Source organism: Podarcis raffonei, chromosome 3 (assembly GCF_027172205.1).
Source record: "Podarcis raffonei isolate rPodRaf1 chromosome 3, rPodRaf1.pri, whole genome shotgun sequence".
Taxonomy (NCBI): Eukaryota; Metazoa; Chordata; class Lepidosauria; order Squamata; family Lacertidae; genus Podarcis; species Podarcis raffonei.
This window is the reverse complement of record NC_070604.1, coordinates 91031697-91056577: the sequence shown is the minus strand read 5'-3', so window position 1 is coordinate 91056577 and position 24881 is coordinate 91031697. Positions and strand designations below refer to the sequence as shown.

General features: G+C 43.0%; 1 protein-coding gene across 1 annotated transcript in view; it reads left to right on the top strand.

Moving 5' to 3' along the window:
* Nucleotides 1–24881, top strand: part of ALK (ALK receptor tyrosine kinase) — a 579386-nt gene that overhangs the window by 411314 nt on the left and 143191 nt on the right. The window contains exon 6 of the mRNA XM_053382982.1: nucleotides 16619–16750. Within this exon, the coding sequence (XP_053238957.1) occupies nucleotides 16619–16750 (132 nt within the window). The remainder of the gene's footprint in view (nucleotides 1–16618; nucleotides 16751–24881) is intronic.

The window sequence follows — 24881 nt, the reverse complement described above, 5'->3', positions numbered from 1 at the left end:
CAAGGAGCAGGTTTTCATCTGGGTGCGAAGTGGAGCTGCGGGATGGAAAAGAGACGTGGCTTCAGAAATGGGGTTGGGAAGGTGAAAAGGAAGTTTGATAGTTGTATGGGGGTGAGGAGAGGAAACTCTAGGGGGTTAACATGGCAGGCAGTCAGGTTGGCTTTGCCCCTAGGGTAGTATTCAATTATTATTCAGTGGGTCTACTTTGTATTAAAATTAACTGAATATCAGTCCTGGTAAATGTAGCAAGGAGCATGCAAATACATACTCTGAAATTTACTATATTAAACTAGGGTCACTTGCATACTTACCACAGCACCAAGAGCCCCTCCCATTAGATGGAACACATTGCTGAAATTTCTTCTTCACCCACTGTATTCCACGTTCATTTGTTCTGCAATAGCCTGCGCTGTACTGGCTTTTACAGAAGGATCCTAGCATTTCCCTTAAACTAATAATCATTTTTTAAAAATCCTAAAACTGCTTACTCTCACAATAGCTCTGGCTTGCGATTACTACTGGCTGGGTTCAGGCATAACATAAAACTATGCTTTATGTGCTAATAAGAGAAGAGCTCACACCATAGTTTGAGGTTCCAGTTTGCAACATACAAACCATAGTTTAGAGCTGTTTCTGATCTGCTTGCTCAGGACTTCAGAAGTTCACTCTCATATCCATGGTGCAGCAGTTTTGTGAGGCAGAGCAATGGTCCTAACTGCATTGTCATCACAAGCACACCTTGAATATTACACTGCTCAGAGATTGGGATGGGGTGCAACAATATGATCAGATTTTGTTTGGAGAAGCAGGGATATACGAGACATCCTGGACTTTCTGCAGAGAATGAGGGACAAGGGAGAAATTCCTGCAGAATGACATTTTTAATATATCCGGTTAACATACAGAGACGCACATAGCTGTAAGTTCCGAGGGCCTTCTGGCAGTTCCCTCACTGCGAGAAGTGAGGTTACAGGGAACCAGGCAGAGGGCCTTCTTGGTAGTGGCGCCTGGCCTGTGGAACGCCCTCCCATCAGATGTCAAAGCAATAAGCAACTATCTTACTTTTAAAAGACATCTGAAGGCAGCCCTGTTTAGGGAAGTTTTTAATGTTTAATGCTGTATTGTGTTTTTAATATTCGGGTGGGAGCTGCCCAGGGTGGCTGGGGTATAAATAAATAATAATAATAATAATAATAATAATAATAATAATAATAATAATAAATAATAATAATAATAATAATAATAATAATAATAATATTCTCTGGTTGTTCCTCCCAGTCTGCTTTCCATCCTGCTAATCCAGTCAAAGACTAGCTTACAGCTGCGGTCTTCTAGAATCTTGGCTAGGATCAAGGAATGGATTCTTAATAAATACCGGTAGGGCCTCCATCCAGTAGTTTGTTTCTGCTGTCAAGTTGCAGCTTGAAGTGCCATTTGTTTAATGCTGCTGTTTAAATAATAATTTATAAGACAGCTAGCCAGCCATTCTACAGCTTAATGACTGATGCAATTTATGGATACCACAGGCTATGTAAACACAGTTGTAAATATAAAGGATATTTCCCACAAATTTTTACTTTGATCCTTATTCGAAATAATTCATCCTCCCACCCCCAACCCCTTTCTCCATTGTCTCTTTTTGCATGTGACAGGATCTGGACGAGAGCACACAGTTTTTGTCTTGTAGGCTCTGCTAGTTGGGAATGGAAAATTAAATGTCCATTTTTTAATATCAAATAAATCATTCTAATTAAAAATTAATTAAATGCCCCAGCCTCTGAGCTGGAATACAAATGCATTTATTTGAACGTTCAAGTGTTTAAAACAAAGTGGAATTTGTTTTGAGCTTTTCCTTTCATACATATTTTGCCATCTAATCTTTTTCTGTCTGAATCACCCCTTCTGCAGGCATGCTCTGAATATGTAACCAGGAGAGCCGAACAGCAATTTATCTGGTGACATAAACCCCCAATAACTCACACAGTGTACGTTGCTGCTGCTTGTGTACACTGACCTATATAATACAAGTGTGTATGTGTGTGTAATGCATATCTAAGCTCATTCAAGCTCCTTGTCAACTGTGATAAATGAGCAGACAAATGCAGTATGTTGTTTCACAGCAGTAGCTGGTAGAAATTTCCTGACGGCTGATTGAGAATGATGGTTTTTAAATGATTGCGATCAATGGCCATTGGGAGACTCAAAAGCTCTGCATTCCAGGAGGGAAGTGCAGAAAGCAAAGGAGGCTCTGGATTGTCTGTTTCAACAACCCTATTCAGGCATTTAATTCCCCCACATGATTAGAATTGCATGAGGGAGGGTGGGGGGCACCCTAGCCGAACCTACTGGTTCACTCCCATCCACATCACCCATCACTGTTGCTCTCCTTGTATTGGAAGACCAATATTCGCAACAGGGTTTCTGCTGAACTTTCAGAGCTTCCCAGAGTAACAGAGAGCCCTGCACCATTGGGGTTCTAAACTGGACAGGGAGCCTCTACGAGTACAGCAGACCAACTAGAGGAGGGCAACGGAAGCAGCAGTGAGGCCAAGATGGAGGGAGAGCAGAGCAAGCTAGTTGACCCCTGTTCCCTTCCCTTCATTGCATGAGAAGAATGTTTGAGCAGGACTAGTGTTCCTCTAGGGACGCGGGTGGCGCTGTGGGTTAAACCACAGAGCCTAGGGCTTGCCGATCAGAAGGTCGGCGGTTCGAATCCCCACGACGGGGTGAGCTCCCGTTGCTCGGTCCCTGCTCCTGCCAACCTAGCAGTTCGAAAGCACGTCAAAGTGCAAGTAAATAAATAGGTACCGCTCTGGCAGGAAGGTAAACGGCGTTTCTGTGTGCTGTTCTGGTTCGTCAGAAGCGGCATAGTCATGTTGGCCACATGACCCAGAGGCTGTACGCTGGCTCCCTCGGCCAGTGGAGCGAGATGAGCGCCGCAGCCCCGTAGTCGGTCACGACTGGACCTAATGGTCATGGGTTCCTCTACCTTTACCTAGTGTTCCTCTAGTTAGGTAGCATCTGTGTACATGGGGATTCGTTCAGTGCTAGTGTGGCCCTGTGTCCTACTTTACAGAGGGCGGTCCAGTATAGGAAGGACTACCAGAGGATAGTCCTGTATTGGAGTAAGTCTCTTATTGAAAGAGCAGTCTGCTCCAAGTTCAGCATTTGTACGAAATATTTTCATTGGTCAAATGGATGTGAAGTTTCTTTGTGCCCCCACTGCTGGATAACGCCGTTATCCACAATCCATATCCTGTCTTGTGCCTATCCAGTCATTTATAATGGAATGCTGCATTTGGCTGAGCTTTCCTGCAAACTAAAGAAAAAGAACAGCCTAGCTGCATTTTTGTGCTGGTATTGTGTGCTCAGCCCAAGTATCTCTTAACTTTCAGGTGTTTACTGGAAACTTACTTTGTTGCTGCAAGCCTTTGGCCCTTGGGTTTCTAGCATTTGCAGTGATGTTTTGTTTTGCTTTGTTTCAAATTACTGTTTTAGATGTGGCTCCATTTGCTGCGGTCATGAACTGTTCTGACAATAATTGCTATTTTGTTGAAGCGTTTTACTGTCAGCCACTTCATGCATCCTTGTGGAAGGGGGAGAGTGAATTTAGCATTTTTCCTGTGCTCATTTCACCAATGAGCTCAGTGATAGAGCACATATGTTGTATGCCACAGGTCCCAGGTTCATCCCTGGCTTCTCCAGCTAAGACGGGGAAAGGGTCCCACCTGAAAGCCTGGGGAGATAATTAGAGCAGACACTACTGAGTTAGGCCAGACTCTGTATAAGTCAGCCTCATAGGTTTCTGTTTACTTTCAGCAAGGTTAATGGATGACACTTCTTCCATTTTTTACCACAGCACAAGTCTGCCCCTGGCTGCCCAGCCAACATGTTCTTAACTCCAAAATTACCCAGGCAGAGAACGCATGATAGCCACCACAAAAAACACGGTAAACACCAGTGGGCCTTGATGGCCAACATTTTAATTGAGTCAGTATGCAGCACCATGAACTCTGGATGTGTTTTCTTGTCAGCCACCACCAGTTCAGACCCCATTAGTGTATATGTGAAGTTATGGTTATTGATACTGTCAAAGAACTCTCAATGGTTAATTAGATGGAACTTACCATTAGAGGAACTCTGCTTATTCTTCTTCAGGAAAACTTGTTATGCTATGTGCTTGGCAGTTATATATTTAACCATGCTTTCTCCCAGAAAGAACCATTAAATTAATTGGCCTGTAAATTTCCAGATTTCCCAGGATACTTTTTAAAGGGTATTTCATTGGCCTCTTTTCAATCCTCAGATATGGAGACCTATCTTAGGTATATGGTACATATTTTTCCTAGAGCCAGTGTGGTGTAGTGGTTAAGAGTGGTAGACTCGTAATCTGGTGAACCAGGTTCGATTCCCCGCTCCTCCACATGCAGCTGCTGGGTGACCTTGGGCTAGTCACACTTCTTTGAAGTCTCTCAGCCTCACTCACCTCACAGAGTGTTTGTTATGGGGGAGGAAGGGAAAGGAGAATGTTAGCCGCTTTGAGACTCCTTAAAGGGAGTGAAAGGCGGGATATCAAATCCAAACTCTTCTTCTTCTTCTTCTAGAATATCTGCACATTTCACATTTGAGATCTTTAAGAACTTGGGTGTATACCACAAGAACCTAGTGTTTTTAATTTGTTAATGAGACCTAGAATATAATTTCCTTTCACTATTTGCTTCAGTTCTTCAGGCTCCCTTCCTGAGAAAGTTAGTTCAGGTCCAAGGTTACGTTCTACTTCTTCCGTAGTAAAAACAGCTGAAATAATTTATTCAGTCTTTCTGGAAGCTCCATTTTTTCCTCCATTATCACACCTTTAATTGCCCTGTCATCCAAAGACCCAATCAATTTCCTAGTTCATTTCATGCTTCTAATGTATTTACACATTTTAAAATTGTTTCTAGTAACGTGCTCCTCAAATCCTTTTTTTTCTTTCTTGCACTCTATCTTTTCTTTTGCGAGTTCGTGATTCTTTTTGTCCTCCACATTTCAGCAAGATTTCTATTTTCTGAAAGAAACCTTGTTTCCAAGAGTTTCCTCGATTATGCTCATAAACCACACTGACATCCTCTTGGACTTGGTGGTTCCTTTCCCATTCTGCAGTACAGTCATACCTCATGTTGCGTCCGCTTCAGGTTACATCCCACAGCATCCCAGAAGTACCAGAAGGGTTACTTCCGGGTTTCGCCGCTCGCGCATGCACAGAAGCACTAAATTGCGCCGTGCGTGTGTGCAGATGCGGCACTTCTAGATGCGAACGCTTTGGGTTGCGGACGTGCCTTCAGGACGGATTACATCCGCAACTCAAGGTTCCACTGTATACATCTGTTTACATAAGTGTATATTTCCCAGATTTATGTAATGGACACTCCCATGAATGTATAGTGTTGCAGCCCCCTAAATTGTATATGTCAACCACTAAAGAACAGTAGGAGGGGCAATTCACAGCTCCCCTCCCCTCCTGCAGCTTTCAGATCAGATCTTTTTAGCGATGATGTGAATGACCCTGATCAAAACACAAGGGCAGTGCTCAGTGAAACAGAGCAACTTACAGGAAATAAATAAATATAAAAAGCTGCCTGGAATACAGAGTACCCTGTTTAGAAACCAGAGCCCTTTATTTTTTAAAAAAGCCCCCTCCTGAACCGATTTACACTGCAAAATCATCTTGGGGGAAAATAGTGGTTGTTTTCCCTCACGCGTCATTAATTTTTAGTTTTGTCAGGCAATATAAATAAAAGTATCAAGTGCGCCTCTAATTGAATCACTAGTGATTCCCGACTCCCTGTAGTACTGAGGAAACATGATGTAGCTGTGTTGTTTAGCAAGGTTGGATGAGTCAGGCAAACAATGGCTCATTCTGCCAAGGGGGGTTCAGGTACTGCCTCTGCGTTTTATCTTTTATTGTATAAACAGAAATCAGAGTTGTCATCGTGAAGGATTTGCAGCCCTGATGGGCTACTGATGTGGCATCATTCAAACACAGTTTCGTACAAGGAAAGAGCCCAGGGAGAAGCAGAGCTGCAAGTGGGAAACAGGGAGGCAAGGACATCGTGCCTTTCATACTTTGTACATCCTTCTCTGAGTGGTGAGAACATGTACATTAACAATACAATCTCGTACATGTCTAATCAACAGTAAGACCAGGGGCTTTTTGCAACTCAGTTCCGGCACCTCTCAGTTGAGTGCCATTACCATTCTAAGAGAATGAGGGAAAATAGAACTAAGTAAGTCCCGTTCAATTCAGTTGCCGAAGGCTGCAATCCTGTGCTTGCTTACTTGGGAGTAAGCCTCCAAATTCATTGGGACCTCCTTCTGAGTTGGGAGGTATAAAATTGCACTGTAAGTTGCTCTGTTCTTCTTTCTCAAGAATGGATTTCTCCAACATGGTGGCTTTTATACTTTCTTGATAGTTTTATTATCCTAGTACTGGCACCTCTTTCTATTACAATTAATGGAGCTTCATTTGTCACTGTTGCTTGCAAGTGTGATGGATCTCTCTGGAGGCTGGAAGTCCTTATCAGCAAATTAGTGCCTTTATTTGATCCAAGTTGAAATGCAACTTTGGTGGTTTACATCGATATTCTGATGGAATGGTACAGTACTCAAATCAACCCCCTTGATTGAGGCAACATTTTAAGGAATATGATTTTGTTGCTGTTTTTCAACTGAGAGAAATTTATAATTGGATAGTTAGCACAGTGTGACAAAGAATAAGTGTTTCTCCCTAAGGTTTCCGAAGGTGCACAGGGTATTTTTTATTCCGGTAAAAAATCCAATCTGCAGCAAATCCTGTGCCCTGTTCTGATAAAAACAGCCTGTTTTCTGGTTATTTAGGGCTATGGTTAAAAGGTAAAGGGACACCTGACCATTAGGTCCAGTCGTGGACGACTCTGGGGTTGCGGCGCTCATCTCGCTTTATTGGCCGAGGGAGCCGGCATACAGTCATGTGGCCAGCATGACTAAGCCGCTTCTGGCGAACCAGAGCAGAGCACGGAAACGCCGTTTACCTTCCCGCCGGAGTGGTACCTATTTATCTACTTGCACTTTGACGTTCTTTCGAACTGCTAGGTTGGCAGGAGCTGGGACCGAGCAACAGGAGCTCACCCCGTCGTGGGGATTTGAACCGCCGACCTTCTGATCGGCAAGCCCTAGGCTCTGTGGTTTAACCCACAGGCTATGATTAGTACCTTGTAAAACAGATACTAACTTATAATGGCCCAGTTTGCATGCTACAGATTAATAAGGAAGGAGGCATGACAGTGCATGCTGCTAAACAGTTCTCACTCCACAGATCCCACCACACAGCAAGGGACAAGCCAGAATCTGGTTTTTTCATGAAGTTGGAACCTGGGCTTGTGATTTGTTTCCCTTGAACAATCCATTAGCAACAGGCCAAGAACGAAGCTTTGTTACCATTTGTGGTTTGTTTGGCAATAAAAAAACCATGAGCCAGAGTTACGTTGTCATGTCAGAGCTTGCAGGGCAGCAGCTGAAGAAGGAGCAAAAAGGGTTTTCTTGTGTGTGTGTTTCTTTGTGGCTGATTAGCTGCTTTCCCTGTGCAAAGGTCAGAGGGGGCAGGGTTTCTGTTGAGGCAGGTGATTAGCTGTGAGAGGAGCTTATCAGAGCTTGCAGGGCAGCGGCGCGCGCCTAGCGGCGCGCGTAGTTTGATCCATCTTTTACATTTAGGGGAGCTAGTCTCAAACGTTTGTTGGGGGAGACCTAGGGTTTTTTGGGGGGGAGTTATTTGTCCTGTCTTCACGCTTTTTATGATGGAGGACCGCTGTAGCCACCCCAATGACACATTCTCAAGATGGAGGGGGAGGGAACAGCTGCAGTCGCCTGCGGTTCCTGTGCAATGTTTGCCATCTTGCCAAAGGTTGCAGGCAGCTTTACCTGCAGCAATTGCATGTTGATTGCCCTCTTAGAAGACAAAGTCCAGCAACTGGAGGAACATGTAGCTACGCTCCAAAGAATTAGAGAGCTGGAGCTCTTCTTGGAAGCAACAGAGCACACCGTCTCCACCAAGGAGGAGACAGGGGACTCCCCTGAGAAGGAGGCTAGTTCACCAACACAGGAGCCAGATATATGGAGGAACGTGACTCAAAGAAGTAGGAGGCCCAGGGTTTGCTCTGATTGTTTAGAAATACACAATCGCTTTGAGGTCCTCTCCCCTAGCATGGAAGACTCCATTTGAGGATCTCTCCCTCATTACAGTCGATCAGGTATATGAAGACGAGCAGCAAAGTCAGTCCTCAGGGAATGTGCAGGCGACCTTGGAACGGACAGCTCACGGAAGAACCCCAACCAAACCTAAGAGGAGGCGTGTAGTGGTGATAGGGGATTCCCTACTGAGGGGAACAGAAGCAGTGATCTGTGGGCCTGACAAGATGTCTCGGGAAGTGTGCTGTCTCCCCGGGGCTAAGATCCAAGATGTAACTGAACGACTGCAAGGAAACATAAAACCCACTGACAAATACCCCTTCCTCTTGGTTCATGTGGGAACCAATGACACTGCAAGCAATAGCCTCCAGAAGATCAAAAGAGACTACGAGGCTCTGGGCAGGAAATTGAAGCAATTAAATGCACAAATTGTCATCTCATCTGTCCTCCCAGTTGAACGACGGGGCCCAGGGAGAGAGGGAAAAATAGTGGAAGTGAACAACTGGCTTCGCAAATGGTGTAAACAGGAACGGTTTGGATTCTTAGATCACAGACAGCAGTTTCTTGAAGATGGACTTCTGGCAAGCGATGGGCTGCACCTCACAATGGTTGGGAGAAATGTTTTTGCCAAAAATCTCAGAAACCTCATCAAGAGGGCTTTAAACTGACTAATGTGGGGGAGGGAGACAGTGCTCCTGAAGGTAGGAGTCTATCAATTGATGAAGATGATCATCCAAATGTCATAGACCAAATGGAGCAAACAGCACGCAGACCTAGTGGTGGCAGGAAAAAATCCTAAAATAAGAGACACGGGGGAATGAATAATGGACTTCAATGTCTGTACACTAATGCGCAAAGCATGGGAAATAAACAAGATGAGCTTGAGCTCTTGGTACAGCAAACTAAATATGACATAATAGGCATCACTGAAACCTGGTGGGATAAGTCCCACGATTGGAATGTAATAATGGAGGGATACAATCTATTTCAGAGAAACAGACCAGACAAGAAAGGAGGAGGAGTGGCGTTATATGTCAGGGATGTGTATACCTGTGAAGAGATCCAAGATTTAGAACCTCAAAGCCAAAGTGAGAGCATTTGGGTCAAAATTAAGGGAGAGAAGAATAACAGTGACCTCATTGTGGGAGTTTACTATAGATCCCCAAGCCAAACGGAGGACATAGATGATGCCTTCCTGGAACAGATGGCCAAGCATGCAAAAGGAAGGGAGATAGCAGAAATGGGGGACTTCAGTTACCCGGATATTTGTTGGATGTCAAACTCAGCCAAGAGCATAAGGTCAAACAGATTCCTCACTGGCCTTGCGGACAACTTCATTGTCCAGAAAGTGGGAGAAGCAACAAGAGGAACAGCCATTTTAGATCTGGTCCTAACCAAGGTTGATGACCTGGTTAGTGGGGTAGAAGGGGAAGGATCATTAGGCGCGAGTGATCATGCTCTTCTGAAGTTTACTATACAGCGGAAAGGAGCAGCCAAGCATACTAGGACTCAATTTCTTGACTTTAAGAAAGCCGACTTCATAAAACTTAGGGAAGTGCTGGGTGAGATCCCATGGACAGTAATACTAAAAGGAAAGGGAGTTCATGATGGCTGGGAGTTTGTTAAGAGGGAGATAGTAAAAGCACAACTTCAGGCAATACCAATGAGACGGAAACATGGAAGGTGCCTAAAGAAGCCAGGGTGGCTATCTAAAGAACTTTTAACTGAGTTAAGATTAAAAAAGGATGTGTACAAAAAATGGAAAAGGGGGGAAACCACCAAAGAGGAATTCAAACAAATAGCCAGCACGTGTAGACATAAAGTCAGAAAAGCTAAAGCACAGAATGAACTCAGGCTTGCTAGAGAGGTTAAAAGCAACAAAAAAGGCTTTTATGGGTATGTTCGTAGCAAAAGGAAGAACAAAGAAACAGTGGGGTCACTCAGAGGAGAAGATGGTGAAATGCAAACAGGGGACACAGAAAGGGCTGAACTCCTCAATGCCTTCTTTTCCTCAGTCTTCTCCGATAAAGAAAACAATGCCCGACCTGAAGAATTTGGAGCAAATGATTCAGCAGAGGAAACACAGCCCAGAATAACTAAGGAAATAGTACAAGAATACTTGGCTAGTTTAGATGTATTCAAGTCTCCAGGGCCGGATGAACTGCATCCAAGAGTATTAAAAGAACTGGCAGATGTGATCTCAGAACCACTGGCAGTCATCTTTGAGAATTCCTGGAGAACAGCCGAAGTCCCGGCAGACTGGAGGAGGACAAATGTTGTCCCTATTTTCAAAAAGGGGAAGAGAGGACCCAAATAATTACCGCCCAGTCAGTCTGACATCAATACCAGGGAAGATTCTGGAGCAGATCATTAAGCAAACAGTTTGTGAGCACCTAGAAAGGAATGCTGTGATCACCAATAGTCAGCATGGATTTCTGAAAAATAAGTCATGTCAGACTAACCTGATCTCGTTTTTTGACAGAATTACAAGCCTGGTAGATGAAGGGAACGCAGTGGATGTAGCCTACCTTGATTTCAGCAAGGCATTTGACAGGGTGCCCCATGATATTCTTGTAAAGAAGCTGGTAAAATGCGGTCTTGACTATGCTACTACTCAGTGGATTTGTAACTGGCTGACTGACCGAACCCAAAGGGTGCTCATCAATGGTTCCTCTTCATCCTGGAGAAGAGTGACTAGTGGGGTGCCACAGGGTTCTGTCTTGGGCCCGGTCTTATTCAACATCTTTATCAACAACTTGGATGATGGACTCAAGGGCATCCTGATCAAATTTGCAGATGACACCAAACTGGGAGGGGTAGCTAACACCCCAGAGGACAGGATCACACTTCAAAACGACCTTGACAGATTAGAGAACTGGGCAAAAACAAACAAGATGAATTTTAACAGGGAGAAATGTAAAGTATTGCACTTGGGCAAAAAAAATGAGAGGCACAAATACAAGATGGGTGACACCTGGCTTGAGAGCAGTACATGTGAAAAGGATCTAGGAGTCTTGGTTGACCACAAACTTGACATGAGCCAACAGTGTGACGCGGCAGCTAAAAAAGCCAATGCAATTCTGGGCTGCATCAATAGGAGTATAGCATCTAGATCAAGGGAAGTAATAGTGCCACTGTATTCTGCTCTGGTCAGACCTCACCTGGAGTTCTGTGTCCAGTTCTGGGCACCACAGTTCAAGAAGGACACTGACAAACTGGAACGTGTCCAGAGGAGGGCAACCAAAATGGTCAACGGCCTGGAAACGATGCCTTATGAGGAACGGCTAAGGGAGCTGGGCATGTTTAGCCTGGAGAAGAGGAGGTTAAGGGGTGATATGATAGCCATGTTCAAATATATAAAAGGATGTCACATAGAGGAGGGAGAAAGGTTGGTTTCTGCTGCTCCAGAGAAGCGGACACGGAGCAATGGATCCAAACTGCAGGAAAGAAGATTCCACCTAAACATTAGGAAGAACTTCCTGACAGTAAGAGCTGTTCGACAGTGGAATTTGCTGCCAAGGAGTGTGGTGGAGTCTCCTTCTTTGAAGGTCTTTAAGCAGAGGCTTGACAACCATATGTCAGGAGTGCTCTGATGGTGTTTCCTGCTTGGCAGGGGGTTGGACTCGATGGCCCTTGTGGTCTCTTCCAACTCTATGATTCTATGATTCTATGATTCAATATTTTGATTTATTTTTTCTGTGGAGCAGGAGAGGAGTGTAGCAAGAGCTTTTCAACTGTGTGCACCAGCACACTGCTCATTCAAAGTAAACCATAGTTTTTAGTTTACAGCTTCCTCGTCCTCACACTTCACTCTTAGACTTCAAGATTAGAGGTCTTGTTGGAGCTATCCTCTGAGAGCATAGCTGCCCTGTTCTTCTCTAGATTAGTTAATTAGGTGAGAACTAGAAACTTTTCTATCCAAGTTATGTACTTCCTACAATAAACTATGTGTTATTTTTCTTACTCTACAAGAATCTCTCTTTGTGTGACTGGCACAAGTAACCAAATTCTGCTTGCTCCACATACTAAAGGGTTTCAGTAAGCAATTGACTCTGTTACCCCAATAAAAAAACAATGTAAAAAACTAATTAATTATGTATCATTTGTGGTCTTAAAAAACAACCACAACAAATACTGTTTGCGTTTGCTAGACTTATTTCCATTCCTGACCACAGAGGGAAATGTAAACTGCAGTAATTTCCACTTCCATTTCTGTTAGAATCTTCCAACATCCCTGTTATTCCTACATTACTTTTTCATGACATGGATATCTATAATGTGAATGATCATTATATATGGAGGAAGTTCTTAAGCGGCAAATATGCCCAGCCTCTCAGCCCATTCTCATATACCTTGAACCTGCACATAATAGACTGCCCCAAATCTCTGGGTACAAAAATGCTGGCATATATGTAGAACCATTCCTCCTTCCCCATAGGATATCCATGCATCTCTATACAGTGAAACATATGTAGCATATGAGGTAGCCCATTCTTTACACGTGTGGAATGGAACACAAATGCTTCCCCCAGGTGGGCCATGTTCTTTCCTAGTGTCTATATTTGTCTCAGTCCTGTGCTGCCTTATGCCAATATTCCCAGTAGTTAAAAATAGGAGTGCTAAGTATCTGTCTTCATTGCTTGCCTCATCGTTGTCTTGAAAGTATCCTGTGCACATACAGCATGCAAGATCAGTATTACTAAATGGGTCATTAAAGATGTAACGTCATAGTCAGAATCAATCACTCAATCATTTTATTTGCATGGCACCTTCTCAAAGTAAAAACCTCAGTGCAGCTTACAACTAACAAAAAAGTACATAACTACACACATAACAAAAGTAGTCCTAAACAATAAACAAAACATCAGAATGTACACAACTAAACTGAACAAGTTCCACATAAACCATAAGATCCAAAATAAAGATTAAAAAAAAAGTAACAACAACCCTACAGCCAAAAGAATCCCCTAGACAATACCCCAGCCCAAGATTCTGTTCAGCAGCCTCAGCTTTTGTAGTTGGAGTCAGTCAGGGCCCCACTCGCCCAGGCCAGGTTGGAAAAGGCTTTCAAGGCAGAGAGCAGGTCTTCCAGGACTCTCAACCATATTTCCTCGCATCACCTCCTACACATGAGGAGAACCATGAGGAGAGTTCTGCTTGTGCAATGGACCATGCCTGCCTCCACCTTTCCACTGCAGCCCCTTGTCCCTTCCCCCAAAACCTCGTGGAAGGGCATTTGATGATGTGGTGGGGCAGAAATCAGCTGAGACTAGAGACAGTTCTCTTGCATGATTGGAACTGCTTTCTGCTCCATAAGGAGCTCTCTGGTTCTAGTCTAATAGTTTTCAAGCAAGTCAGCTCACACATTTAGCTTCCAGCCATTCCAAGCCCTTTGCACATGTTTACCAAATAAGCAAAATATTATGTGTGGAAAGGTAGTTGGCTGCCCTTGACCTTCAAATGTTCACCCATTTTATGTGCACTTAGGCTTTGTGCACAGAGGAGGCGATGGATGTGCGGATGTTGAGTGTAGGGACAACAGGCAAAATCTTGCTCTTTCTCTATGATGTATTCATTCTGTACATCATGTGCATGTATGAAAAGGGCTCAACTGTATAATGATCAAGTTTTTATTTAACAGAATTTGTATGCTGCTTAATTGTAAATAAAACCTTAAGCAGTTTTGCAAAGGCTATAAAACATATATTGTCAGCAAATGTCAAAATTAAAAGTAACTTTTATTTTTAAAAATCAGAATATAAATAAAACCAACAGTTTAAGACATACATTAGAATATATTGGCTTTACATGTCTGGATGGGGACAAATAGAAGAAGATGCTTTCACCCTGGTATAGCTTCCCTTTATCACATACACAGCCCAACAAGAATCCAGCAACAGCATATGAATCGATATGGCTAACCTGATCCAAAACACTCACCCACCCCACTCACACACAAAAACAAAGCGCATCACAAACAAACAACCACACCCTAGGCCAACCCCGACCTCTCTCACCACCAAAGGAACACAAGTGAATAGCAGAGAACCTGCACAAGCGACGCTGACACAAAACCCTCACATATATTAAGTAAAATTGAAACATCACCACCTGACCCCACCTCCACTCACCATTCCCCCCTCCACCTCTTTCCCCCTTTTCTTCCTAATGTAACACTAATGTGTCAACAAATGAAACTGATCTGTAAAAATGTTACTTAAAAAAAGAGACATTGCACATATTTTAGTAAACCAAGAAAATCTTTAATAAAAATACTTTTTTAAAAAAGTTTTTAGCAAGCCTGTAAACACCTGCCTACATATAGAGAAAATGCATGTGCGAACTATCCTCTACTACTATTTATCACAGAACTCATTTTCTCTATTTCTTACATTGGCCAGATCCAGCCATTGGGTTGCCTTTATGCATCTCTCTATCTCTTTCTCTGGGGGGAAAGGGTTGAACATCTGGAGAGGGCCAAGTCTATCAAAATATTTTATTTATATACTTTTACAATTCTATGGAGCTCATGGCTTACTTTTGGCATCTCCCGTTCGTTTAACTTTCTAGAAGAATTTTAAGGGATTTAGTAGTTTCCATGAAAAGAGACTATGTTGCTGATTGAACTCTATTCATCCACATAAAAGCAAGAACAAAGAAAACAGTAGCACACCAGCTTTTTTCTTTCTTTCAAAACAATGAGTTCCTTCAATAGTGCAAGAGTCCCGGAGGTGGTGAAGGAAATGCATTATTAGGTTGCGATTTATGGAACCACTTGAAGTTCACTTCTTCCATGTGTTTATTGGAGTTTCTTTATGTGAAGCAGCAGCATTTCCCTTTGCCTTCTTCTGGAAGCCACATCCAACATTTCTTGCATGTTCAGAGCCAGCATGTCCAGAGATAAAGCGGGGGGGGGGGGGTTGGCAGTGCAGGTTGCCAGTCAATCCATGCCTATTTAGCTCTGGTAAATCTGCAGCACTCCCAGACCACTGACTGGACCCTGAGATGACGGCTTTCATAAAAGGAGGGAACATAAACCCTGTGGCTCATACATTGGCACAACGCTATTTGGGCTGGGGTATATTTGTTCCTTCTCACAATCAGCCTGCTTCAAAGCAGGATTTCAAAATATGTGACATATCAAGGTGAATGCAATCGTAATAACCTGGCATGGTGGCCCACCAGGTGCTTTTTAGACCTGTTTGGCTACCTGCCTTGGACTACAAAAGCAGTGAGGTTGTGAGATGGTTGGGGGAGCTGCAGTGAGACCCAAAAGTTCCCATTCAGGCACGGAAAGTTCATTCTAGAAAGGAACTGGTTTACTGTAATGGCTGTAAGCTGAGCTGATCCAAAAGCTGCAGCTAGTGCAAAATGCAGCTGCTCAGCTGTTCACCAGGGAAGAATATTGACAGCATGTTATGTTGCTGGTGCAATAATTGCACTGGCTTCCAGTTAGCTACTGGACTAGATTCCAGGTGCTAGCATTGGATAGAGACCAGGATACCTAAAAGCTCACCTCATACCCAATCGATCATTATGTTCTGCAGGAGAGGGCATCCTGCAGGCACAATGTCAGAATTGGGCCTTTGGTATGGTGGCATCAACCTTTTGGAACTCCCTCCCATGGCACACCAGACAAGCACCTTCTCTGTTGCCTTTTCGGCACCTGCTAAAGGCATTCCTCTATCAACAAACCTTCTATAAACCTTATCCCAGTTGATATCAGGCTTCAGTTTTCAATTGATTTCATGTATGTGATGCTCTTAAAAACTGTTTTTAACATTTATAGTTGTTTCCTTAAATGGTTTTTATGTGCAATTATTTTTAATTGCATGTGTCATTGTACTGTAAACTGCTGTGAACTGCCTCATGGGAAGCAATTTATAAATTAACTAATTGCAAATCTTAATTGATTGCAAATGAATTAATTGCTTGTTGCAAACAATGAGCTTAATTCCTAACCACCTTATAATACGTATTATCCAAATTCTTATTAAATGTTTTATGTCCCCTTTTGCTAATTCATCACATTCTTATACACAGTATGGAAGGAAAGAGTTACATGTACCCTACCCACCTTCCCTGTTGCCCCATTGGTTACTCTATGAAAATTGCATATTAAATGATAAGACATATTTAACAACTAGGTTTGTCTTAGGTTTTGATCTTATTTATTTATTGAATTTCTATCCTGCCCTTTCTCCCAAATCAAAGAACAATGGCACCTTGATCACTTCAGTTATTATGTTAGTTTGGGAGTATAGGAGATGTAGGTCGAATTTTTGCCCTTCCTAAACTGGCCTTAGAGTTTTCTGGATTATTGTGGCCTGTTTCGTGGACAGTGTGGAGCTGCAAAGCATACTGCAACACAAATTGCTGTGGAGAAATTTCAGCGGATCTCTCTTCTTTTACACAGGTTCTCCTTCTGGTCCTAAAATGGCTCTGCAGAGTTCCTTCAGCTGTTGGAATGGAACTGTGATCAAGCTGGGACAGGTGTGTGACTTCATCAGAGACTGTACAGAGGGAGAGGACGAGGGACAGCTGTGCAGTAAGTAAATTAAAATTCAGCACTGTTTCCTAATATCCCCCTTACTTTAAACCAATGGGAATGACATAATGCCTTCCTAAACACATCAGGGAATCTGAATTGATGCTTAGAATGCTTGCACATGCTATACATGGAACTAAGCTCCATCACTGCATTCAAATAAATCGAGGCCACTACCTTGTCTGACTTAGGATGTTTTCCCCCTCTAGCCTCAAATGTGATATCTAGCTTTGTCCCTGTGGGGGAAGCAAAACTCAGTCATTGAGTGTCTCCTAAAAAAGGAATATTCTTGGCTCTCTTGTACATTCTGGATAATGCTTCCTAGTGCAAAGGAATATGGGCAAGAACTAAGATAACTTCTGAAAGCATAGAAGGCCAGTCAATGTTCCTGTAGTCTTTTGGCTAGAAGCTGAAATCAATGACCTGTGGCTCAGTATGGGTTATGCCATTTTACCCAAGCAGTGCATCAAGACCTGAAAATTTCCAGGTGTTCATTTTACTCTAGCTGTATCTCTAGTAGCAGTGTACAACAGTCACGAGATTTTTTTTTTTTTGTAACTGTAGCTCTGAGTAGCAGCCCAGCCTGTTTCGGAACTTCTTAGATCTGGATAAAAACAAATCTCTGCCCGCCTCCCATTCACTATAATGAGGATTTTAACAATAGCTATAATTCCCACCCCATCCAGAAGTGGGTGGAATTTTCATGATTAATCGAAGGTTAATCCCAATTGTAGGGAGATACATCCAGGGGTCTTTTGTGCGGGGAATCTTTCTTTAAAAAATAAGAAAGTGTGTTTTGCAAATTGCAGGCTTAGATGCAATTTGCAGGCATGGTCACCCCTTCTGAAGGGATGAAGCCTGTCAGGTGTCAATGGCTCTTCCATATGGGCAAAGTTCAAAATTTTGGGGTGGGTATAACAGGAATCATGGGGTGGAGGATAACATGGATCCCCAGGAAACAATGAGGTATATGTCAGCCTTCCAACTCAGATCTTGTTACCTTAAGGGTTGTTGATGGGAACAGGCTGCTGCGACCAGTTGTTGTTGTTTTTTTGTGATACTGCCTCTTCTCCCTGGGAAAGAGTCAGATCTCTCCTTCAACTTGCATAGGGGAAGAGTAATGGGGGGACGGACCCAGCATGGAACTGCAGAAATATGCTTTAACAATATGTACAGGAATTGGAGTCCACTGAGAAAATAATTCACTGTGACTAAAGCCTAGACCTGCCTGTCACACTGAAAGAATCCACCCTGACAAGGCATATGCCTCTCCACCCTTTTGGCTCATGCTGTTTCTCTAGTCGGCTTAGTTTTGCTTCAGAAATACATGAATGAATAAATAAACAAATAGGGTAAAACAGCAATATTTTGGGGAAACTCGAATCTACAGAGTGACTTGGAAACTCCTGGTCTTACCTGAGGCACCTCATCAATAATACAATCTCTTCTGTTATACCGTAAACCGCCCTGTGATCCTCGGATGAAAGGTGGTGTATACATTTAATAAATAAAACAAATTTAAAAAAATCTGACTCTGGAATGTAAAAGCCCCGCCCCAATGACACCATTTGCCTCGTAACTGGGGAAGTACTCAGAACTCCAGTGCATACCTATAATTTCTGGTGCTAAAGTGCAACATATAGGTAGTAGGTGTAAAATGAGAGGCAAATCAGTCACTTTGGGGTGGGGACACAAAGCAGTCAAGCTCATGATGAATAAGAGGGGGAAGTTTCAAGGACATGTAAAAGACCCTCCAAGTGTCCCTATTTTTCAGGGACAGTCCCATATTAACAGAAGCTGTCCTAGTTTCTGGTTTGATCCCAGAATATCCCACTTTCCCTTAGGACGTCCCATTTTCATCAGAGAAATGTTGGGGTGTATGGAGTTATGCTACCACAAAGCCAAGGAGATAAGGAGCTCTACAACCTATAGAAGACATTGGGAGGCAGCCCTGTATAGGGAAGGTTTTTAATGTTTAATGTTTTATTGTGCTTTTATATATGTTGGAAGCCACCCAGAGTGGCTGGGGCAGCCCAGTCAGATGGGCAGGGTATAAATAATAAAATTATTATTATTATTATTATTATTATTATTATTATTATTATTACTGAATAGGGTATCCCTATTTACATCAGAAAAATGTTGGAGGGGATGACATCAGAGCTGTACATGGACATCCTGTGCAAAGGGGGTGGCATTTCATAGAAATAGGCTTTTGTCAATTAAAAGTTTGTCCAAGGGTTGCAAATGGGAGCACTCTGACATCTCGAAAAGTTACTGTGACAAAAAGGAACAGAGAAAATGGAAAGAAGGATAGACATGCCCAGGTTATAACATGAATCGGCACAGCAAACATGAATTGCGCAGCTGAAACACCATCAAACATGGTGATTCAAGCTTCACTCACTGTGTGTGGGAGGTGGAAGTGTGCAGAATGAGATTTAGGGAATGAGTTTTCCTGCCGTATCCTCTTGTTGAGACAGGAAATGAGTAGTGTGAGTTTTAGATGAAACACGAGCAGGTGACTGCAACATTCTCCTGACAGTTCTGTGGAGGCCATTTTATGATGAAAAAGGCTGATTCATTTGAACTTTGCTGGTAGATGCGAACCAGCACAAAACTACCCACAAAGGAAATAGCAATATAACATTTCTGTAATAGTGCAGTGTTCTTCCTCCACATAAATACAAAAAGTTTTCTGCAAATTGAGGACTTATCTGCACGGTCATTTCTGGATTACTCAGAGTGCTGCTGGATATAATGTCCAAAGCAGGTATTCTTTCTCCTGCAGCAATTTCATGATTGGCTGGCTGTATTCCCCCACTTTCTCAAAATGTGTCACTAATGTGCCTGAAAACACATCTGTGAGAAAACTCTACTAGGTGGAGGAAATTTGAGACCAGTACCTTGCCCAGAGGGTCAAGAACAGCCTAGAATATGGGCAGGGTGATATTTAGAGACTTGGGGTTTTCTTTCATATCTCGAGACTTCTGCTCTCCAGCCTTAAAAGTGCAGAGGCCTGCACAAAGATCATCACCATCACCCTGAGAAGTTTGAGTAATCACATGGGAGAGAGCTTCCTCTGTGGTAGCCTTAAAACTGTGGAATTCCCTCCCTGCAGAAGTGTGCCTAACATCATCATTATTCATCTGCTTCTTTACTCTGGCCTTTGACAGCTGAAAAGTTTTGTGACATGCCACAAAACTGTAAATTAACCTGCTGATTGTTGTGCATAGTCGATTGGTTTTGTTTTAAATTGTGCTGGTTTCGTTGTTGTAATCTGCGGCGAGACCTTATGGTGAAGGGTGTGTCAGAAATCCACTTCATCATCACCAACACACACAGCAAGACTACAAGCTTCAAGCCAGGGTACCTCCCATAGTGTTGACAGACAGTTCCCATCTTTTAGCCAGAGTGTGAAATTTGTCTAAGACTGATTCACAACTTCATATATAGCCCCTGAAAATACAAGCCAACTCCTAGGGGCTGAGGCCCCTTCAGGCTCCCCCTAAAATATTTGAGGGTACCTACCCCCCCCCAAGTTGATGGGCATTGCCATTCAAATGGTGTGCATGCACCAAGTCTTGTGATTGATTATGCAGGGTGTGGCTTACCTGCCACCCCCCCCCAATATTTTAAGTTCACACCCCTGCCCCTGAATGTGTATTGCACTGTATCAGTTATAAGTAATTAAGTGGTGCTGTGGGTTAACCCACAGAGCCTAGGACTTACCGATCAGAAGGTCGGTGGTTCGAATCCCCGCGACGGGGTGAGCTCCTGTTGTTCGGTCCCTGCTCCTGCCAACCTAGCAGTTCGAAAGCACATCAAAGTGCAAGTAGATAAATAGGTACCACTCCGGCGGGAAGGTAAACGGCGTTTCCGTGCGCTGCTCTGGTTCGCCAGAAGCGGCTTAGTCATGACCCGGAAGCTGTATGCCGGCTCCCTCGGCCAATAAAGCGAGATGAGCGCCGCAACCCCAGAGTTGGCCACGACTGGACCTAATGGGCAGGCGTCCCTTTACCTTTACCTTTTACCACCACATAGAGGGAGAGCAAGTTAGCGAGGAAATGAGTGAGCAAGGAAGGAGAAGGAGGGTGAAAAGGTGGAAGGGGAAGCCTCTGCCCCACTGCTGCCTTACAAGGCAGAGTCCTCATAGTCACTGTGTGAAGGGATGCCAGCAGTGAGGCAGTCCCTTGCTGCTTTCTGGGCACACAGTGAATAGGTTTTCTGCTCTAGTACATAGACTATGAAAGCAGCATGCCTGTTCGCCCAGGCTGCCCAGTGAGAGGTGGTACCTGGAAGAAGAGGAAGAGAAGCCGCTGCCACTGCTGCCATACACAGTAGCTATGGCAACCCTGCCATGCAAAGCAGCAGCTTCTTCTTCATCCTTGGTGCCTCTTCTCTCAAGTGCTGCCTGAAGCAGCTGCCTCAGCTCACATCATTGGTTGGCTGGTTCTGAGAGGATGTATAATAAGGAGGACCACTTAACCTTCTTGGGGCATAGGGCAAATCTATCAAGTTTTATTCATAGAATCATAGAATCATAGAGTTGGAAGAGACTTTTGGTTGTTCTACCCAAATGTATGGGGGATTAATTTCATTCGTAAAAGATACTGCAGGATATGAACTTTCTGAGGATTTTTTAGCAGCTTTGACTTAGCTACTTATGTGATTTATAGAGGAAGGTGAAGGAATCATAGAATCATAGAGTTGGAAGAGACCACAAGGGCCATTGAGTCCAACCCCCTGCCAAGCAGGAAACACCATCAGAGCACTCCTGACATATGGTTGTCAAGCCTCTGCTTAAAGACCTCCAAAGAAGGAGACTCCACCACACTCCTTGGCAGCAAATTCCACTGTCGAACAGCTCTTACTGTCAGGAAGTTCTTCCTAATGTTTAGGTGGAATCTTCTTTCCTGCAGTTTGGATCCATTGCTCCGTGTCCGCTTCTCTGGAGCAGCAGAAACCAACCTTTCTCCCTCCTCTATGTGACATCCTTTTATATATTTGAACATGGCTATCATATCACCCCTTAACCTCCTCTTCTCCAGGCTAAACGTGCCCAGCTCCCTTAGCCGTTCCTCATAAGGCATCGTTTCCAGGCCTTTGACCATTTTGGTTGCCCTCCTCTGGACACGTTCCAGTTTGTCAGTGTCCTTCTTGAACTGTGGTGCCCAGAACTGGACACAGTACTCCAGGTGAGGTCTGACCAGAGCAGAATACAGTGGCACTATTACTTCCCTTGATCTAGATGCTATACTCCTATTGATGCAGCCCAGAATTGCATTGGCTTTTTTAGCTGCCGCGTCACACTGTTGGCTCATGTCTAGTTTGTGGTCAACCAAGACTCCTAGATCCTTTTCACATGTACTGCTCTCAAGCCAGGTGTCACCCATCTTGTATTTGTGCCTCTCATTTTTTTTGCCCAAGTGCAATACTTTACATTTCTCCCTGTTAAAATTCATCTTGTTTGTTTTGTTTGTTTGTTTTGTTGTGACTTGGAGTTTGTAGATACATTACGTGCAGCAAATATGAATGTTGCAATCAATTGGATAAAAATCCACAGATGACCAAAATAAATCCATAAATGAAGCAAAAAAAAAAAGGTAAAAGCCACATTAGAAATGATTTATCCAAAATTATGCTCATTTATCTGTACATTGCTGGAATGGCAAACATAATTAGCGACTAACCTTGGTGTTATGGTCATCACTATAATATTTATAGTCTCAGTTTACAGGGAGGTGTTTTTATGAAAATTCAGAGCCATATTTCTGAATATCATCCCAGTGCTCAATTGTTCCTTAAGTGGTCTATGGGCATCAAGATTGGCCCTGTATATCTTCACTTTTCAAAACTCTTTCTATCGCCTGAATTATCCTTAAATTCTCAACAGAATAAGGTCATGGTCGGTAGCAATGGAGCCATGGTGGTTCTTTCATGCATCTGATATTTAATGCACATGCAAACATACCAAGACATGTAAATGATAACCACAGAAAGTGTTTTTGTGAGCTCTGTGCAAGGCCTTTGCTAATCAGGATTGTGCTAATAAGAGTCTAATCTGTGCAAACCAAAAAAAGAATCCAGACAATGTAATCTGACACATGAGCTAGAAACTACAAAGCTTGCAGTGGAATTGCAATAAATAGCTGTCATTGGTTTGCCACATGTAGGAGACATTACAATAAGTGAAGAAGTCTGTGCATTCATAGTACAAGACAGCCAAAGGTTCATAAAGACATATTTATGACAGAAGAAAGTGCTACACTGGGCTAGCAATTGCTCTTTTTATACATCACTATTTCTCGCTCCACAATAAGCTTTCCTGCCGCTTCCCCACCTCCCAGGCCCTAGGCAGTGTTTGATGCTTAGATGTCTCCTTCTGACTGCTCTGGCTTGTTTACACCATTCTGTATACTGTATAGCAGGCACTAAAGTGAATTCAGCTGGACTACATGCTGAGCTGTTTCAAGGAGAATTCTGGGTATACTTAGTTGTGACATTTTATTCAGAACTTAGCCTGAGGAGGGGAAGTAAAAATAATCACAAGGTGGGGACGGAATCGTCTGTGTTTCAGAGTTCAAAATCCCAATGGAAGTAGAATGAATGTGCCATTTTATCTATATAAGGGGACAACATGGAAGAACTTTATAATAAAATACTTTTCTAGAACTATGCAAAAATTTTGCAGGCAAACCATTTGGCAGAAGAGGGGTGGTTGGTGAACCTCAAAATGAGCTGCTTGAGATCATTTAAAACCATGTCTTCTTCCTACTAAATAATCTCAAGTCAACAAGAGATCACGTACCTTGTGTGGTGGTGATGTGGCACTTCATTGCCATTGAGAGTTCACATCACTTGAGGGCAGTGGCTTTTCATTGCCCTTGCTTTCTCTGAATGGAGTAGAGTGGAGAAGGAATGTGAATTCTTTATTTTAGAAGAATAAGCCTGCAAGTACTGTATCTAGCAACAAAACCACATCTGCCCTAATTTTAAAATTCCCTCCATGCGCAATTGCTCTGATGTGCTCATGGAGGTGTCTGGCCTGATTGCTTTCTCCATTCATTTCTGTTAACATAGCTGATTTGTATACACTTCTGTTTGTGCATGCAGAATAACTCTCCCTCTCCCCATTGGAATTTTTGTGTACGAGATCCCTGTGTGCAGCTGAGTGCAGATGGCTGTCTGGACTGAGGAGAAGGAGTGTTCAGCAAAACTTCAGGGGCAGACAACTTGAACATTAGGGTAGATGGATAAGCAAATACAGTGGTACCTTGGGTTAAGTACTTAATTCGTTCCGGAGGTCCGTACTTAACCTGAAATTGTTCTTAACCTGAAGCACCATTTTAGCTAATGGGGCCTCCCACTGCTGCCGCGCTGCCGGAGCACGATTTCTGTTCTCATCCTGAAGCAAAGTTCTTAACCTGAAGCACTATTTCTGGGTTAGCGGAGTCTGTAACCTGAAAGCGTATGTAACCTGAAGCGTATGTAACCCAAGGTACCACTGTATATAGGTAGCCTCTGGTGTAAGCCTATATCAGCAAATCAGTTCATCGCCACTCATGAGTTTTATTGAGTACTGTCATGTCCATCTCATTGTCTGCAAAGGTGAAAATGGGAACAGCAGCAAGCAACCAAACAATTAGTACTATAGTTGGTTAATTTTATTGTTTTATATTTTAAGTGACATTGGGCACTTGTTAGAAAGGTAAATGTTTTCATGTTAAACAAATTAACAACAGCAACATAAGAAAATCTTGTTTCCCACTCTGAGCTTTAAGAATAGGGCAGGCTACAATAAAATGTTCATTTAACAGGACCATGGCAAGAATGAGAGGAAACAGTGTAAAAAAGAAGAAGAGAGGAGTTTTGCAGAGCCACAAACCTCTCTAACACTTTGAGCATGAGTATATTAGACTTAATATTGATTTAGCGAGGAATCCAATGTCTTAAAAAAATCCATATTACTTTCTGCATAGAAGCTTTCTTAATATGACAAGACAGTAATTGAATAAATATGAGTTTTAAAATTGCAAGCACTAAAACACATTGATTTTTTTTTTAAAAAAAGAAATATCTCCAGGTCTAAAAAAAGGTTGAATGTGTCACATGATTCTTACCAAAGCAG